This window comes from Anser brachyrhynchus (assembly GCF_964034855.1).
Source record: "Anser brachyrhynchus genome assembly, chromosome: 3".
Taxonomy (NCBI): Eukaryota; Metazoa; Chordata; class Aves; order Anseriformes; family Anatidae; genus Anser; species Anser brachyrhynchus.
Window position 1 is genome coordinate 26,101,755 of NC_137696.1, and position 19,360 is coordinate 26,121,114.

At 41.2% G+C, this 19,360-nt stretch overlaps 1 protein-coding gene across 1 annotated transcript in view; it reads left to right on the top strand.

Moving 5' to 3' along the window:
- The window catches only part of TGFB2 (transforming growth factor beta 2), a 72,126-nt gene extending 53,009 nt beyond the window's left edge, over nt 1–19,117 (top strand). The window contains exons 3-7 of the mRNA XM_080585079.1: nt 10,111–10,243; nt 10,359–10,469; nt 14,270–14,444; nt 15,024–15,177; nt 17,030–19,117. Of these exons, the coding sequence (XP_080441205.1) occupies nt 10,111–10,243; nt 10,359–10,469; nt 14,270–14,444; nt 15,024–15,177; nt 17,030–17,188 (732 nt within the window). The 3' untranslated portion in view covers nt 17,189–19,117. The remainder of the gene's footprint in view (nt 1–10,110; nt 10,244–10,358; nt 10,470–14,269; nt 14,445–15,023; nt 15,178–17,029) is intronic.
- Nucleotides 19,118–19,360: the final 243 nt, after the last annotated feature.

Consider the following 19,360-nt stretch of genomic DNA (forward strand, 5'->3'; position numbering starts at 1 on the left):
GTGAGAAAAGCAAATCATAAGAACTGTGATGGAAGAAAAACAATTCAGGCAAGAGGAAGGGAAGAAAGAGAAGTGACGTGTGAAAGAAGACAGCATCTTAGAAAAAGTAGTAAGTCCAAATATTAAAACAGCAAACAAACTTTAATGCCAAAATTTTGTGATGAAATGTATGTGAACATGAAATATGGCTATCAGAGACAGGACAGATGAAGGGGTTGGGAGACCTGAGCTTAGAAGGCGGATGAACACAGGAGTACCCTGCAAGGACGTAGGGAACTTGGCTAGGAGACAGGAGAACCCTCTCTGTTTTTGTTGACTTTGGCTCCTCTTTGTTGATATTTTAATAAAACATAATGTGCCTCTGGCAAGTTAAAGCTAAATGCTAGATAAGTTTACAGGATTTCTTGTTTTGTTTTATTTTATGTAAAATCTTTTTTAGGAGCTATCTTAAAATCTTCTAAACGGCAGGAAATTGCAGTCAATATTTCAAAATCTTCCAGGAGAAGGACCCCAGACCCTCCGTTCTTGTTTATCACTTACACAACACAGTCTTCCTGCCTGCTTAAACGTAAATCAAGCAGAGCAGCCGCAGGGGGCCCCAGCAAGCACTGCAGATATATCTTCGGCAACGGGAGGAAGGCCCTGCTTGGGGAACGAATGGAGAGGAAATCCCTTCTCAGACTCCATCCTCTTCCATGAGGCTCATCCCCTCACCACAGTGATGCAATGAGTCAGCCACAGTGAATCCCTGACATACATCATTTCCCTTTCTTTTCTGACCTGCTTAAGCAGCTCATCTCTTTACCCCCTCACACTTCACCTTCTTTTACCTTTAAGTGAGTAGCAGCTGACACTGTAAGGGAATCCTGCTGCAGCTGTAGCCCATCCAGATATAAAAGGGATTGGGTTATGTGTGCAATATGTTCTTTTTATTTGCAAGTTTGCATGAAGAACGTGTCTGGCAAGTTCTGAGCAGATGGATCATAGAGCTATGGCTTTTTTTTAAGACTTTGGCAAGTACTCCATACCTTTGTATTTTGGCAGGAACTCTGCATCTCATATACTAGTCTCTAAAGACTCTGCCCTCGTTTTGAGCCTGATTCGGAGACCTTTGCAAGTAATGGAAAGGCTTCCACTGATAAGCAGGGGGGCTGTGAACCCCTTTTAGCTGCATCACACTGAAGGCAGAATCTGAATTACTCTTCTGCAAAAGTGATTATGAAAATAGTGTAAGTTTACATAGAGAATTTTTGAAAAAAATACAGTTGGTTTCTTGCACTAGTGGTGATAAGAAAAAAACTAAGATTACGATAGCTGGTAGACTCCCAATTAAGTGGCAAAATGTGTTATATGGAGGTTTTGGCGCTTTACAACATGTTTCCACATATAATGAGTAAGAAACTGGATAGGAGAGACTGTAGTGGTTTGCAGCAGAATTAAAGGTTTGCTTATCCTGGTGTCCAAGACCTTGAACTCAACAAGGGAGTGAGAAAGGACTGAGAGTTAGCATTGCCATTTTTTAACTTTAAGCTTCGAAACAAGGGGCTGGATGAAGTCCATGAGAGCTGTCTGAGGAGACCTTTGAAATCTGGACTGAGGCAGCAAATTATTCTTTCAGTAGAGTGAATAGTATGTAAGAATTTGGAAACCACAAGCAGCTGCATATGCAGACCTTGGGAATCCAGTCATCATGCTGCATGGGATTAGGCTGGAGTCCCCTGCAGTATTCTGCTAGTCCAGAAGAGATTATTTTAGATGGCAGTTTTCAGCCACGATGTTCTGCATAGCGAAATTTATCTCTGCTCTGATATTAACCATCATTAGCACATCGTTTACCACTGGATCTCATTGTTTGGACTTATTTACTTTGAGCTCACAAGTACATATCAGGTTATTTCCATTATTGTAAAAGGCCCTTGAAGTTCCAATGGAAACCATGGATAATGATGATAAGTAAGAGAAAGATTAGTGAGTCTGCCAAGATGTTGTAATACAAGAACATCGCAGAAGTCTGAAATGACAGAGGAGAGAAGGGAAGGAAGGAAGTTATCAGGGAGCCAACAGCATCTGGAGGGAGGAGATCAGACAGTTCAGAATAAATTGAGAGGAAAACCAGATTAATAGCAGGTTTTTACAAGATAATACCATCTTTACTGTTCCTCGGTGATGGCAGATCCCACACTGTCTGACAGCAGTGACCACCACCCGAAGTACCAGGGCAACACAGCAGACACAATAGATATTTTTAGGTGACCATACTATCTTATTATTATGTTTTGAAAGTTCATCAACTTGTTTTAAGAAACCATAAGTCACCAAAAATATTTTCAAACAGTTGCTGACTATAATTCTCAAACCTAGCTATAAAATGCCCTTGCTGCTGAAGCTTGGCCTTTGATTTGTGAGTAGGGTTTTCTTGGCTGCAGCGGGTATATGCAATTGATGCATCAGTCTGTGTATCATCACAGCTGGATCACATTCAGCTGTTTGTTTGCTTGGTTTCAGTGAGGTGATGAATTTATTAGCCAAAACTGTTCCACTGTGAATTATACTTAATTGTAATTTTCCTATTCTTTTGCATCTGCTTGTGGTAGCTGTGGGGGAATAGGAGTAGCTACTGGCCAGGCCATCAAACCTGAAATAAACTAAGCAAGTTGCTGTTGTGGAGTTATTTGAAAGAACCAGTTTGTGTTTCTGTTGAACTTTTTCCTTTTATGTGTGTAATGAGTCATGAAGACAGGCTCTTCTGGTGTCTGCTCTGAGCAGTTATTGTTTAAAACACATGCACTAATGTGCTCATTGAGTTATCCCCTACTTTAGCTGTGTATATAAATGAGAACAGGAGTAGGCAAAGGAAAACTTGAGCAAAATGATTGCTTTTCTATTAGCAGAGTCCTGGGTTTTGGAGGTTTTCTGGTTTTGAACTGATATAATTACACTGACACCAAACACTGGTACTCTGCTGAGATCAGCCTCTGATATGCCCCATTTTTAAAGAAGCCATGTTTCTACTAATTTTGAAAACATTCTGCTTTGTTTGTTATCATGAATTATAGTGTTCACAGTATACTTTGCAGTTTATAAAATACAGCCTAAGACAATCCCTGTCCTTATTTATATACTCGGAACTGTGTGGTAGTTACTTAGGAGGATAAATGTGTGCATATAAGTAAACAGTTTTTATCCTCCAGTATTTTAGTGAAGATTTCAGCTACATGATACTTTTTTTATTTTTAAAGTGTATCAGTTCATGCTCTCCGGTTGGTTGAAAAACAAGCAGAGCAGTTGGCAGAAGTACTGTAGAGGTCACTCTTTTTTGGAAACATGTTTGTGATTCTTCTGCAGCCAGTTTATGACAAAATTAAGCCATTTCACCACTGGATGGCTGGTTATGGTGATTTGGGATATGCTTCCAAGGTAGCATCAGGGTCCAGCCTCCTCTAACAAATGAGGAGGATTGCTGATAAATCCTTGCCAGCAGAGCAGAGCCTCTCTTTGAGGACTGGGCAGAACAGCCCAGAACCAATGAAGAACAAAAGATTTCAATGGGATTTATAAAATACCAGAAATCTGGCAGGTCTCACATGAGGGTGACATGTAAAGGCTGTCATCACTGAGATCTCCAAGAGGGCTTCCTAAACATGTCCCTGTACAAGCAAGAGCAATGGTTTGTTTGCATCTGGTTGGCTGCTTCATAAAACCTTTCCTGCAATTACCTACATTATTCATATATTCACTATTTTCTTTTTCTTTGTGCTGCTGGCAGTAGCTTCATGTATGTGATATCTTGAGATCCTTCATGGAGATTCATAAGATATTTTTTCCCTGTGGGTTTTTTGAAGGGTCAGAATAGAAATATTCTGTGTTCAGTTTTTGAGCCCCTCACTACAAGGAGGACATTGAGGTGCTGGAGCATGCCCAAAGAAGGGCAACAAAGCTGGTGAAGTGTCTAGAGAACAAGTCTTATGAGGAGCAGCTGAGGGAACTGGGATGAAGGCTCAGGGGAGACCTTATTGTACTTTACAATTACCTTAAAGGAAGTTGTAGTGAGGTAGGGATCGGGCTCTTCTTCCAAGCACCAAGTGATAAGACAAGGGGAAACGGCCTCAAGTTGCGCCAGGGCAGGTTCAGGTTGGATATTAGGAGAAAATTCTTTACTGAAAGGGTTGTGCTGCATGGGAATGGGCTGCCCAGGGAAGTGGTTGAGTCACTATCCCTGGAGGTCTTCAGGAAACGTGTAGGTGTAGGACTTAGTGGTATGGTTTAGTGGTGGACTTGCCAGTACTAGGTAAAAGGTTGGACTAGATGATTTAGAGGTCTTTTCCAACCTGAATGATTCTATGAAAAAAGAAGACAAGGGGAAGGTTAGCAGTGCCCATAGAATGACAGCTAGAAGGCAAGGCTCAAGTATGCGCGCTAATGTGTCAAGCAGAGATTGATGGAAGAGTTTTGGCTAAGTATTTGCTTTCATGTAGAAGGGAGGAATTATGTACAAAAAGAGGGTAGATAAAAACATTGTTCTTAAATTTTACAGCAGTGCTACTGAATGAAAATTATTCTGCGTACTAGGCTAGAAGTCTGCTGGATAACCTTTTTGTTACCCATCTACCTATTCAGCTAATCCTCACATAATGTGGTCATACGTCTATGTGTAGTCCTTTAATAGAAAAGGCAAGGTTGCTTAATCCCTTTGAAGGGGACTAAATAAAGATACATAAGTGGCAGAACATCCCCATGTTTAGAAGCTGCAGAGATTTTGCACAACCTGATTTTTCAGATTGTTGGTCTTGAGCTTTCACTCATGCATGTGTAAAGGTGTGCATGCTCGTACCTTCACACATGTGGTTTTTATGCATTGTCAGCTACTTGTGCCCATGTGGAAAACTGAGGGGGGTAAGGTGGTATGTGTGGAAATTCTGTCTCTTACTAGTGCAAGTGATTGAATCTGTCACTTCTACATGTGGGTGATGATGCACAATATTCCCCCAACCCCCAGAAACGCTAACAATCCAGATCATGATCCACAGACGTATCAAACTTCTGCCTCTTTAAGAGGGAGAGTTTGGATGAGGTGCCAGAAGGAAATGAGAAAGGATTGAACTAGAAGTTTAATTTGGTCTTCTTTCTCTCTGGTGTTTTTTTCTTATGTTAATATACATGAACTGAATATGCGAACTGAAAACTGTTGGCCAAAGGCTTTCACCTTTTAGGCTTCCTGCCGATGCAAGTTGTGCAACAACATTTTTTGTAGTGCTAGATGTGGTTGCAATGGGCTAAGCATAAAGGCAATACAATGTTTATAGGCAAAGCAATGTTTATAGATAAAGGTAATATCTCTAAGACCTATCATTATAGTTGGAAGAAGTAGATGAACTTTAAAGCACAGAAGCCACAAGGCATAGGAAAAACTTTTTTGCAACTAAGCTAGTTGATCTAGTAGGAAGAAATTATTGGAAATACTAAAAGAGAAGTTTTTCAGTGGGAATGGGCTTGAATGGTGTGTTGGGAGAAAAGGACTGATGAAGGTATGACCAGAAAGGCAGTACAAACTACAAAGAAACAAACCAAAGAGGGGGGAAGATGGCATAGAGAACCTAAAATACTTATATAATAATTTCTGGAAGGCTCACTTGAAGACTGTATTGTAGCTATAAAACTTTCTGATAGGTTCCTTCAGAGAGACCATTTTAATTACTACTGTGCATCGTGTTGCTGCTTTAGCATGTATGGAGTTGGAACGCAGTATAGGAAAGTGAATTCATCTGGTGGGTTTGGGGGAAGAAACAGACTGATGGGTCTAGGATTTTATCATCCATTTGCTCTGTGTTAGAACTACTACTTCTGCACTTGCAAGGATAAGTGCAGAAAAGAAAGGAAAAAATGGGAACAGTGAGGCTAGATCATTTTTGCTTGAGATTGAAGTAGACCTGCTAATTTCATTGTGTGTGGTACTCATCACATTGAAAAGCTTTTTGCTTAAGAATTACGAGTGTCTGCTTAATACATCGTGTCAGTTGTGGAAATTACTTATGCTATACTTAGTTTGTGACTTTTTAGCTCCGTCTTAATTCTTTTTTTTTTTCCCAAACATGTTGCATAAATCACATGGAAAGGAGCCTTGCTTTCAGATACCCTAGATACTGCAGGATAGATTATATCTGGCTCTTGTAATCCATGCTGTCCATCGTGTTCTACGGTTTTGAAACCTGCAAACACTTTTATCATTCAGTTCATAGGTCAGGATGGATGCTCTTTGTACTGTTAAATATGTGTGGTAATGATCTCTTGTAATTTTACAAATGTCTTTCATGCCAGACACACATTGCCAATTCCTCACTTTGTCTTCTCATAGGAGTGAGACTGGAATAAAGACATTCTCTTTTGGATACCAAGGCACAACCAAGTCTTCAAAACACATCTAAGACCAATTATAGTTAACCTCAAGAGATTACTTTTGGCACATTACTTACTTTTAGATCCTTACATCACTGCCAAAACTGTGAGGTATGCAGTTTCTGGAGTCTGTGGAAAGATATGACTGTGCAGAAAGGAAGAGAAATTAGCCAAGTTCTTGAGTCTTATTTGCTCCCCCCGCCCCCCATCTCTGTAAAATGACAGCTGCATTACATCCTCAGAAACACTTGAGTTGACCTGATAAAGACCAAAGAGAAGGCAAAGTTATATTTGTGCTTCTTTGGGACTTTCCCAGCATTGATTGCGGATTCTCTCATCTCTCTGGCACTTCTGAGCAATGGTAGTCCACTTGCTGCTGCCAGACTCTCTGTAAACAGTTGTTCAAACACTTTGAAGGCTGCCTCATAAAAAGGAGTCTTAGTGTTGAATGTTTGAGCGCCCTCAATTTCTACTGGAGACCTTAGCATCCCCTACAAGTGACATTTGGTAATTTTCTGGATTGGGACCAACAACTACTCATGTCTTTCTGCTTCCTTTGTCCTGCTGTAAATGTGTTGTGTGTAAATCAGAAAGAAGGCAGAGAGCTTATCCTACTGCTGTTTTTCTCATAAGACAAACATTATTGTAGGAGCTGCACTGCTTACCTGTAAAAGGTACAGCACTCCCTTGAAATAAAGAGGGAATTTCTACATGTTGGATAGAATCAGGGCTTTTCAAGCTTGCTTTTCTGATTCATTATGAAAAGCCTAATTTTATTATGATGACATAATTTCACACCTCTTTTGAAATATTTTTCTTCATATATTATGTGGTTTCATCACTGATTTATACCAGCAGTTTGCTAGATATCAGGCTGTCCTGGGCTGAGAAAATAGGAGGAAATAGTGAGACATGTCTGTCAGTTATTCATTTGGTAATGGACTTGGATGGTTAAAGAGTAAGAACTCAAAACAATACACGAACTCAAACTGCTGGCATGCCAGAAGTTACAAAGTGATGTTATCATGTGGTATGTTGATTGGAGTTGACTTAACATTGCATGGCATTCCAGCTTCCTGCATCACAAAACTATCAACATAGTAATAACTGGGAAACCAGAAGCCTGTTAACAGCCAAAAGCCCACTTGTTTTCAGAGGCAAGGTAAATAATAGCAGCCTATGCTTGTTTATGGAAAAGCAATCACTCAAGTTGTTTAGATACAAGGAAGAATGTGAGCATTTGTGGTGGTTTTACTGTGAGGGGCAGCTAATCTTCAACACAACTGCTCTCTCACTCCCCCTCCTCAAAGGAAAAGGGGGAGAAAATATGATGAAAAGGTCTCAAGAGTTTAGATAAGGACAGGCAGATCACTCACCAATTATCATCATGGGCAAAACAGACTCACAAAAGGAGATTAATATAATTTATTTCCTATCACTAGCAGACTGGAACAGTAAGAAACTAAAAGCAAACTAAAACCACCTTTTTTCCCCCCCATCCACTCTTTTCTGTGTCCTCCCCACAAGTAGCAAAGGGCAACTGGGAATGGGGGCTTCCGTCAGTCCCTGACACTTCATCTCCGCTGCTCCTTCACAGTCACTCTCTGCCCCTGCTCCACATGGGGTCCATCCCATGGGATGCTGTCCTTCACGAACTGAGTCTGCATGAGCTGCCCACAGGCAGCAGCTCTTCAAGCACTGCTTGAACATGGCTCTGTACCATGGGGTCCATCCCCCAGGAGCAAACTGCTCCAGCACGGGTCCCCCACAGGCGGCAGCTCTCCCCAGACCCCCTGCTCCCGCGTGGGCTCCTCTCCACGGGCTGCAGCTTCGGCCCAGGGGCTCTCTGTGGGCCGCAGCCTCCTCCAGGCCACATCCAACTGCTCCACTGGGGGCTCCTCCACAGGCTGCAGCGTGGAGATCTGCTCCATGTGGGACCCTTGGGCTGCAGGGGAACTGCTGTTGTGCACCTGGAGCACCTCCTGCTGCACTGATCTTGGGGCCTGCAGGGCTGCTTCTCACTCCTTGCTCTCCCAGCTGCTGTTGTGCAGCAGTTTTTTTTCCCCTTTTCTTAAATATTTCTCACAGAGGTGCAAACATTGCTTATTGGCTAGGCTCTTTGGCTCAGCAGTGGGTCCCTTTGGAGCTGGCTGAAACTGGCCCTTATCTAACATGGGGCAGCCTCTGGGCTATTTTCAGATGCCACCCCTGCAGCCCCCTGCTACCAAAACCTTGCCACATAAACCCAATACAGCACTTGAAATTCTAGGCATGCACTGCTGTGTCTTGAGGGGGAGGAGTTGAGTTTTTTTTGTGTAGGTAATTTTTATTGCATGCTCAGTAGCAAGCTTTACTGAAACTTTTGACACAAATAAAAACACAGCTGGCATCCAGGTTTGGACAGAAGCGGAACTGTCTGTTGCACAGATCTTTGTGTGGCTACAATTCAAACCTGCATGCCCCCAGATTACCTGTATGGACAATATTTTTTTTCTCTTCAATGTGTAACCTGTACTGAAAGTCAGAAGGAAGGCTGGAAGCATTAATAAGGCAGCACTGTACAGATTAGTTATGGGTAAGCAATATATTATCTTCCTTCAAAGTGCAGACTATATTGTACAGGCTCTACTTCAGCATTTGATGTCACAGAATCACAGACTGGGTGAGGTTGGCAAGGACCTCTAGAGGTCATCTGGTTGAACCTGTGCCCTGCTCAAGCAGGGACACTTAGTGAAGATTGCCTAGGACTATGTCCAGGTGCCTTCTGAAGATCTGCAAGGAGCTGGACTCCACAATCTGGGCAATCTGAGTCAGTTCTCCATCAAGGTCACAGTAAAGCAATGCTTTCTTATGTTTAGATGGAATCTCTTGTGTTCTAGTGTGTGCCCATTGCCTCTTGTCCTGGCATTGGACACCACTGAAAAGAACCTGGTACTGTCATCTTTGCATCCTCCGCTCAGGCACTTGTACCCATTGATAAGATCCCCCCCATACCTCCTCTTATCCAGACTGAACAGTCCCAGCTCTCTCCACCTCTCCTCATAGTAGAGGCACAACAGACCTTTTATCATCTTGGTGCCCCTCCGTTGGATATGCCCTAGCCATGTAAGTGTTACTAACAACGGTGAAACAGCTTCTCTTGATGTTCCAGTTATTATGATCCCCAACCACATGTGTTACAGGACAAGTCTTCAGTGTAGTCTTCCTGTGTGACTTCTCTTAGGAAGGAATATGTGATGGTATGTTTTGCATGAGGGTATAAGATGATTTCCTTGGGGGAGGGGGGTGGGGGGTGGGGGTTGGGGGTTGGGGGTTATATCACCTTCCTCTCACAGCACTCCAAAAGAAGATAGTAAAGTAGGGAGCAAATATGAGAATGTGTTACTTGGTCTTGGAAGTCAAGTATCATTTGCAGCACTATCCTAAGGGAAATGAGATATGAAAAAGACCTTGCTAGTCAAGCACTTTTACTGAAATAGTCAAATTACTGAATCTGTGTTGTTGCCATTGAAATTGACCATAAAGATTCTGCAGAAACTAAGAAATACTGTTATCTTTCAGTTTCAAAACACACCGAAACTGTGCCTGAATGTACATCTGTTGCATAGAGGTTTGAACTGTAATAGCTTTTCCTGCTATTTTATAACATCGATGGTCCATTTTAATAAAAATCTGATAAATGTTAACTTGTAGACAAACATGTATTGTTTCTTGCAGGTTCTAAAATCCAAAGAATTATCATCACCAGGACAGCGCTACATTGACAGCAAAGTAGTTAAAACAAGAGCTGAAGGAGAATGGTTGTCTTTTGATGTCACTGAGGCTGTACACGAATGGCTCCATCACAGAGGTGACAACCAGTGTTTTACCTTCACTCTTGCCCCATGTCCTCATCCATTAACTCAGCAGTATTTCAGGCTCATTCCACATGTAAAACAAATTTCACTTACTTTCATGTTTTGCAGACAGGAACCTTGGATTTAAGATAAGCTTACATTGCCCGTGCTGCACCTTCGTGCCTTCCAATAATTATATCATCCCAAATAAAAGTGAGGAGCTTGAAGCAAGATTTGCAGGTAACGAATGAAAAAATTATGTTTTAAAATGTGGTGGTACTTACTAATTGAGGAGGGAAATGAGCTTATTGTCTCTCTAAAATGGAATTCCAATGAAAACTTACACATTTGAAAATCAGCAGGTAGAAAATGGCATTGAAGGCACAAGGGGAAAACTATAACAGCTGAACTATTCTAAAACCAGATGGAATGAATAAGAAGCCATCTCATTCCATGCTTGCAGCTTTGATGTCCTTAAATATCTATATTACAGTTTGCAGCATGCGTGCTGGAAATATGTACATACAGTTTCAATGTAGGAAAGACTTATGCACAGTAGACCATCTGCTGTTGGGTAATCATGAGAAAACTTATTGAATGCTTTCAATATAAACCCTTTGACTGCTGTCCATCTTAACATTGTAACAGTTCAATAGAGAAGATTACTGGACAGTTGAATCAGGATGTTATTTGGCACACATAAATTGCTTGCAGTAGATGTGTGTGAACATGGTGCATTTTATGAGTGTATTAGAGAAAACAATACTTGTTATGGCAAATTTCCAAAGTATACATAAGGTAACGGTTGGTTGGTTTGCTTACAGTGACACCTTCCTCATGTAGAAAGTGTCCCAGTCTCTGTAAATACCCACAAACATACCTAGAGCTGTTTGGGCACACCAGATAACTCCAGCTACCCCTTGTGTCTGTGTGTGGGGTTATATCAAAAATATTTAAATTACTCTAAGCAATGCTATCAGTTGCTTCAGAAAGAACTAAACAATAGGTGCCAGAATTGAATAAATGTGTTGCCATGCTTTAGTGCCAGTGAAATGTGGGCTGCAGTAACAGAAATGGCATGCCTGTATAATACTCTCCCACATCCAGTAGTGTAAGGTTGAGTCTCAGGTGAAGTCAGTGGAACTACATTAGTTAATATCAAGTATTTCTATATCACAGAATCATAGAATCGTCTAGGTTGGAAGAGACCTCCAAGATCATCTAGTCCAACCTCTGTCCTAACACTAACAAGTCCTACACTAAACCATATCACTAAGGGCTACATCTAAATGTCTTTTAAAGACCTCCAGGGATGGTGACTCGACCACTTCCCTGGGCAGCCCATTCCAATGCCTAACAACCCTTTCAGTAAAGAAGTTCTTCCTAACATCCAATCTAAACCTCCCCTGGCGCAACTTTAGCCCATTCCCCCTCGTCCTGTCACCAGGCACGTAGGAGAACAGACCAACCCCCACCTCTCTACAGCCTCCTTTAAGGTACCTATAGAGAGCGATGAGGTCTCCCCTGAGCCTCCTCTTCTCCAGGCTAAACAATCCCAGCTCCCTCAGCCGCTCCTTGTAAGACTTGTTCTCCAGAACCCTCACCAGCTTCATTGCCCTTCTCTGGACTCTCTCGAGCACCTCCATGTCCTTCTTGTAGCGAGGGGCCCAAAACTGAACACAGTACTCGAGGTGCAGCCTCACCAGAGCCGAGTACAGGGGGAAAATCACCTCCCTGGTCCTGCTGGCCACACTGCTTCATATACTGGCCAGGATGCTGTTGGCCTTCTTGGCTACCTGAGCACACTGCTGGCTCATATTCAGCTGCCTATCAACCAGTATTCCCAGGTCCTTCTCTGCCAGGCAGCTTTCCAACCACTCATCTCCCAGCCTGTAGCTCTGCTTGGGGTTGTTGCACCCCAGGTGCAGGACCCAGCACTTGGCCTTGTTGAATATCATACAGTTGACCTCAGCCCATCGGTCCAGCCTATCCAGATCCTCCTGCAGAACCTTCCTGCCCTCGAGCAGATTGACACACGCACCTAACTTGGTGTCATCTGCAAACTTACTGAGGGTGCACTCGATCCCCTCATCCAGGTCATCGATAAAGATATTAAAGAGGACTGGCCCCAGCACTGAGCCCTGGGGGACTCCACTAGTGACCGGCCTCCAACTGGATTTGGCTCCATTCACCACAACTCTTTGGGCCCGGCCATCCAGCCAGTTTTTAACCCAACAAAGCGTACGCCAGTCCAAGCCATGAGCAGCCAGTTTCTTAAGGAGAATGTTGTGGGAAACGGTGTCAAAAGCCTTACTGAAGTCAAGGTAGACCACATCCACAGCCTTCCCCTCATCCACCAAGCGCATCACTTTGTCATAGAAGGAGATCAGGTTCGTCAAGCAGGACTTGCCTTTCATAAACCCATGCTGACTGGGCCTGATCGCCTGCTTGCCCTGCAAGTGCCGCGTGATGACACTCAAGATAATCTGCTCCATGAGCTTCCCTGGCACTGAGGTCAAACTAACAGGCCTATAGTTCCCCGGGTCTACCCTCTGACCCTTCTTGTAGATGGGCGTCACGTTTGCTAGCCGCCAGTTGACTGGGACCTCCCCAGGTCCCAGTCTACTGGGATATACATCTACTCGCCATCATTAGCACGTGCAATTTATTGTTACTTATATATGTATATCATTTGCATAAATTATTGTTAAAAAAATAAAGATTGGATTGAATGGATATTAAAAAATAGTGTGTAGTAAGAGTTATGGATATATGTGCTTATGGACAGTAGACAAAGTGATAGAAAGCAAGTATAAGCTCCCTTGTGTTTTTAAGCCATTCAAATTTCAGTTTCTAAAAGGGAAATGTTATTTAATTAATGATGCTATTGTTATCATTAATCAGTACATATTAAAGTAAAGCCATATTAGAACCAAACCGAATTTTGTTTATCCAGCTTTCATTTATTCAAATATATCATGATTTGGTTCATTTGTTTTCCAGGGATTTGGCTATATTCCTCATCAAGTATTACATTTATTTAACCATTGTTTCACTGCATTGGAATTTTTACTCTAAGTAAATATATATATGCCCTGTACATATTAATTAAGCCATTGTGTGTATTTAAAAAAATGTTAGTATGAGATTTGATTACTGTAATTTTGAATGTTTAAAAAAAAAAAAAGAAAAATAACTTCTCTTTAGATAGTATTATCTGGTAGAGGAGATTAATTTTTGAAAGGTTTTAGGAACAGGCATAATGTGAGCTATGTTGACTCCTGGTAAAGACTAATACCTTGGGTTCTTTTGCCCATCCTATTGCCATGATAAGAAGCTAGTAAGGCAGCTAGTGTTTCAAGAGAAAACACAAAATGTGAGGTCATTGATTCCTGATCTAAGAATAAATGTTTTGATCAATGTCCTTGCCATGTCCACATAAAAGTAGGAGTTAGAATAATAGATTTTCTTGGAAAAATTAGCAAAATTAATTAAACTGGCAATGAGAGACAAAGAATTTATAAGCACTAGACAGAGGTAAAAGTGATGGAGAAAACTAATGGGATGAAAGTAAGCAGTGGGAAATACAGGTATCCAGAGCAGCTTTATTGGTGTTGCAAGGCTTTAAAAGGTACATAGCTGTTAAAAGATGGAAATACTGCCCTAAGTGAATTGACAAAAGCATCATTGCTTAGGGCATTTGAAACTAGTTTAAGCAATGTAGATACAACCGCTGAAGTAAGCAACCCGATGTGTCGTCTCCATTATTCATTTCAGCATGAACGGTAAATGTAAATGGTAAATGTACTGAAATGCTGTTAAATGGCTGTGAGTGTGGGAGGGGTGATAGGATAGATGTGTTAGAGTTGTGTATATAGGTGGGATCTCAAGTTGAAATTTACCTCCACTTCCCCAGTAAATGTGCTCAGCTGACACCACCATTGCCCAGTTTCTGAGGGAATTTTTTTAAAGAGATGGTTTATTTAATTTGTGAAGAAAAAAGCAACACAATGTTTATCACCAAAATGTATTTTTTGAAGGTATTGATGACTACACATATTCCAGTGGTGATGTGAAAGCTTTAAAGTCCAATAGGAAAAAATACAGTGGGAAGACCCCACATCTTCTGCTAATGTTGTTACCCTCCTACAGACTTGAGTCGCAACAGCCCAGTCGGCGGAAGAAGCGTGCTCTAGATGCTGCCTATTGTTTTAGGTAACTATGCATCTATATTTAGTATACTTACACAGCCATGCCAGCCTGTGAGCTGTAATGCAGTTGCTTATCATATAAAAAGATGTTTCTTTACTGTAGGCATTTTTACAAAGTGTGACCCCCTCTTTCACAGACCTTCAGTCTCCATGCCCAGTGGGTGTCTGCCTAATGTGCTCCACTCCTGTGGAGACAATGGCCAATGAGGAAGGTTAGGACCTTAGAAAGCAGAGACTGAGCTCCTTCTGGGAGGATTCTCAGGCCCATCAGCGCCATAATTACAGCCAAATGATCACCTCCACTGTGCTCACCTACTCAGAGAGGAGACTTAGGACCTGGAGAAAAGTACATTAATGATCCTCCAGGCAAACCATTAGCTTGATATAAGCAACTCCTGCACTCTCTTAAGCATCTGATTTCATTTATAGTATAAGCTTCAATGGATGTGATTTGGTTGTGAATTTTTGGGACTCGGACTTGCCTGCCTGTAAAGAATCATCCAGGGGCAAGCAACTGGATTATTTTTATTCCCCGAGTTGTCTTTCTTATGGCCAATGCATTTTTCTGTATTTTTTTTTCCAGGAATGTGCAGGATAATTGCTGCCTGCGTCCACTTTATATTGACTTCAAGAGGGATCTTGGCTGGAAATGGATTCATGAACCTAAAGGATATCATGCTAATTTCTGTGCAGGAGCCTGCCCATATTTATGGAGCTCAGATACTCAGCACAGCAGAGTAAGTAAAAATTTTTAGTAATTTTAAGCTTCTATTTTATAACGGAAGGGTGAAATATGTTTCTAGGACTGTCATCAGTGCCAACACCAAAGCTTCCATTTATTATCTCAGTAACTGATGCAATATGGCCCTATATTGACCTGCACGTGGCCTTGTGCTAGAGTTGAAGCAGAAGTCCTGTATCGATCCAGAGATACATATTTTTTTTTATGTGGTCGTCAATATGATGTATGGACATAACAAATACTCTTTGTGAGTATGAGCATGGTGTAGCCGTGGAAGGCTGCCTGAAATGGGACCTGACATTGAAGACCATGAGTGGAAGGTGGCAATGAGTTCTGTCAGCAGAGGCACCGAGGGAGGCACAATTGGAGTGATAATGGCACTGAGTCTTACCACTTAATTATCACCTACTTTATGACCTGCCTCTTTCATTTTCTATTGTAACTGATAATCTACCATGCTGAATTTCATGATAATGTATGGATAGCTGTACTTCTTCAAAAGATGTATTCATTCTTGTACACTGAAAATTTATTTGTGAAGGAAGGACCTTGTGTCTGGAACGATTATGAACTAATAGGTGTATGGGATGGGATCTTTTATTTTAGGGATTGGAGTTAGTATTTTAGCCAAGTGTTTTAGGATGAGTGGTGTTCTGCTGTGATGTGCTCATTCTTCTCAGCTATCAATAAGGATATCTAGACAGTAAATGCAAGAAGCAGACATTTGCATCACAGTTGTCATAAAGTAAGAATTTCCTGCTCAGGACCATACTAAGGATGATGTCTCTCCTTTTCCAAGCCTTCTTTAAAACAACAGATCAATGTCAGCCAGCAGTGAGCACTCCTCCTGTCCAAGGGGCAGCTTGCTTTTCCTTTGGTCTGCAAAGGCACGATAGTGAGTTCTTCTGAGCATATGGACCCAAGCGTAGGTAACTTTTATAGCTGTTGCTGGCTGTGGCATTGTAGTACTAGCAATGTCAGCTGGCAGTGGTAAATATGTTTTAATAAGGTATGTATGTTCCTGCACTGGTGTGGAGTAGTACACAGTTTGGAGCAGCACTCCTTTTTAAAGGAAAGAGGAAGAATAACTGTCATGGTCACAAATATGTGGTTTGGAAAGTTAGACGAAGAGTCAGAGGTTGCTTAATAAAGTAGTGTTGTTGCTGCCCTGAACAGGTCTTCTGTCTCACTAAGCTGCAAATGTTGTGTTGAAGCTCTAGGAAAAGGTCACTTAGTGTTTAGCTAACACATTAATGGCATCCTCGGAAATACCTATGCACCATCAGCGGGTAACCCAGCATACTTCCCTTGCAGAGAACCATGCATATGAATCCAACGTGACATAAAGCACCAGTGCTACTAACTTCACCACAGCTGATTCTCAGTTGGAGGAACTGCAGATGGAGTCACAATTCTTGCAGGGTGGCATTAGTGGATTTATTGAAAAGTAGCAAGGGAGGAGAAGAAGAGCAGTGCTTTTGTGTTGAAAGGCTCTCCTCTCCTGTAATGATAAATGGCAATCTGAAGACAGAGACTTAGTTTCTTTCTTACCTATCAATACAACATGTGTGTTGCTTTAAAGGGCTATTCTTTCAAGTCAGGCTCCAAGCATGTATGTGTTATAAGATTTAAGGCTGTGAAGATAAAATGTTAGGAAACTCAGACAGATTGTAACACCAGTTTGAAATGGAGAAGTATGCAAAAATATTCAAATCTAGGCATCTTCCTACTGATTACATTAGGCTTTGTCCCAGGCGCTGTAGGAGGAAGTGATGCAGAAAGGAATTTGCTTTGAAGAATCAGGCAGAGGTAGCTGCCTTAATCTCTTATTTCCTTTCTCCTTCTAGGTACTCAGCTTGTATAACACCATAAATCCAGAAGCTTCTGCCTCTCCGTGCTGCGTGTCCCAGGATTTAGAACCTCTCACCATCCTCTACTACATTGGCAAAACACCTAAAATTGAACAACTGTCCAACATGATCGTAAAATCTTGCAAATGCAGCTAAAGGATTCCCCAGCAGCAGCACGATGTCTGTGTATTTAAAAAAAAAAAAAAAAAAGGAAAAAGGATAGAGAGAGTGAGAAGGAAGGAAGGAAAAATGCAAACCCAGGTTCAACAGTGTTAAAAGGAAAAAAAGAAGAAAAAAGCGGTACTAGTCTGAACTGTTTGAAAGTTTTTTTGTTTTTGTTTTTTTGTTTTGTTTTTTAAAACTGGCATCTGAAGCAAAACATTGAAGGCCTTTATCTTACATTTCACCTACACATAGTGTGAGATAGACAAGAAGCAAGTTAAAGAAAAAAAAACCTTTTAAAAATAAACACTGGAAGAAATTTGTTAGTGTTACTATGTGAAAGGAAAAAAACAGGAAAATCCCATGAAGTGGAGTTGCTGTATCTGTCCCGTGCCTTACTTGATCTCTCTGTATTGTTACGCAATAGGCATCCTACCCATTCCTCTTAGTTGTAGAGTTAACAGTGCATTATTTATTTGTGTGTAAAAACTATCAAATGGACATTTCCGTATTGCCATTGGAAAAAAAAACCAGCAAATGTGGACAAAATGGAGACCAAATAGGCTGCCAGAAATACATATAAAGCCTAAAGGAACACAAGCTCAAAAGATTCTGAGAAGTAATGGTTAGTTTAGTTGGATTTAAGTAGAAATCAGTTACTACATTATTGAGAAACTTTGCCTTTAAAATACCTTATTTTTCATGCCAGCTGCCTAGAGAGGCTTCTTGTAAGGTCTCAAACCCTTGTTTTAAATACTGAATAACTTACTAATAAAGGACACTCTGTTTCAGTCTGAAAGACAAGTCTATAAGATTTTTTTAACTGTAAATGATTTAAAATGTCAGTTTAGTAAACCAGTGAAATATTTAACATGTACTGGTCTAATCTTCAGACCTTAATACGTTGCTGTATAGCTATGCTATGGGATTTTTTTGTTCTTTTGGTATATGTAACCATACCTAGAGTATTACAATAGGTGGGTAGTAAAAGCCAGCTTAATTGGAAACATATCTGTAGATCTCTATTTGTAAACTATTAAAAAATTAAGTACTTTATGTGTAATGTGTAAATTTTCACCATATTTTTGTACTCTGTAATACTGTCAGCTCTCATGAGTTTGAATTTGAATTTGGGGCTCCTTTTGATCACTCAGAATCATGTGTTTCCCTCTAGCTGGCCAGTATGAGTAGAGTCCCTATATTTTGACTTGCACTACAAATACATGTTTTATAATAATTGCTATACATGTGCTTTGTATATTGTTCATCATTATGACATAAGCTACCTGACTCCATTTGGTTTTTTGTTTTATAAAAAGGATGGATTAAAGCACTCTTTCCTCCCCTCCTTCTCTCCCTCCTCGCCCATCCCCATTTTTATTTTTTCTTTTGGCGATAGACATTTGAACAGATGGGCAGGGAGCGAGGTATTGCAAGAAGAGATGTCCCAGCCTGGCTGAGGCAAGGCAAAGCCTTGCAGAGGGTGACATCCACAGCTGTGCAGAAGGCTGGTACGAAGCATCTGCCTTAGTGATGCCCTTGCATGGGGCGTGCATGGGAGCAGTTCGCGTTGAGCTCACACGCAGCAGGGATTTGCCCTGCTGTTAGTCCATGGGATTGATCCTGCTCCTACCACAGGTAACAGAGGCTTGCCTTTAACTTCTGCAGAGGCACAGCAGAATTTGCAGGGTCAGACCCTTGATTTTGTGAGTTTTTAAACTGAGTTCACATTAAAACTTTTTATTATTTTTATTTTTTAAAGTGAAAAAGAAATATGGGGTCACTGTGGCTTTGTTGTTGTTACACATTTGAATATTGTAGAGGGAGTTGAAAAAACATCCATAACATACAACTAATTTAAAAAAAAAAGTTTAAATTGGCAAAAAAAAGAAATCCTGAAGGTGATGCTTTCAGTTCATTTCACATGATGAAGGGTTTTGCATGGCAAAGCTTGAAAACTGTTAGAATGACATTTTCTGTCATTGACCTGAGCGGTGTCAAGAGAGCGTTCCTGAGCTTTATATTGTCAGCTCCAGTTTTGAGATGTGCAATTTCTTTGACTTCAGCAGAACACTGATGCAAAGCTGAAGTACCACAGTGGCTTGCACCTGCCGCTCCTTCGGATTTTGGTAGAGCCTACGCTTATTGCCTAGATGGACACATAGC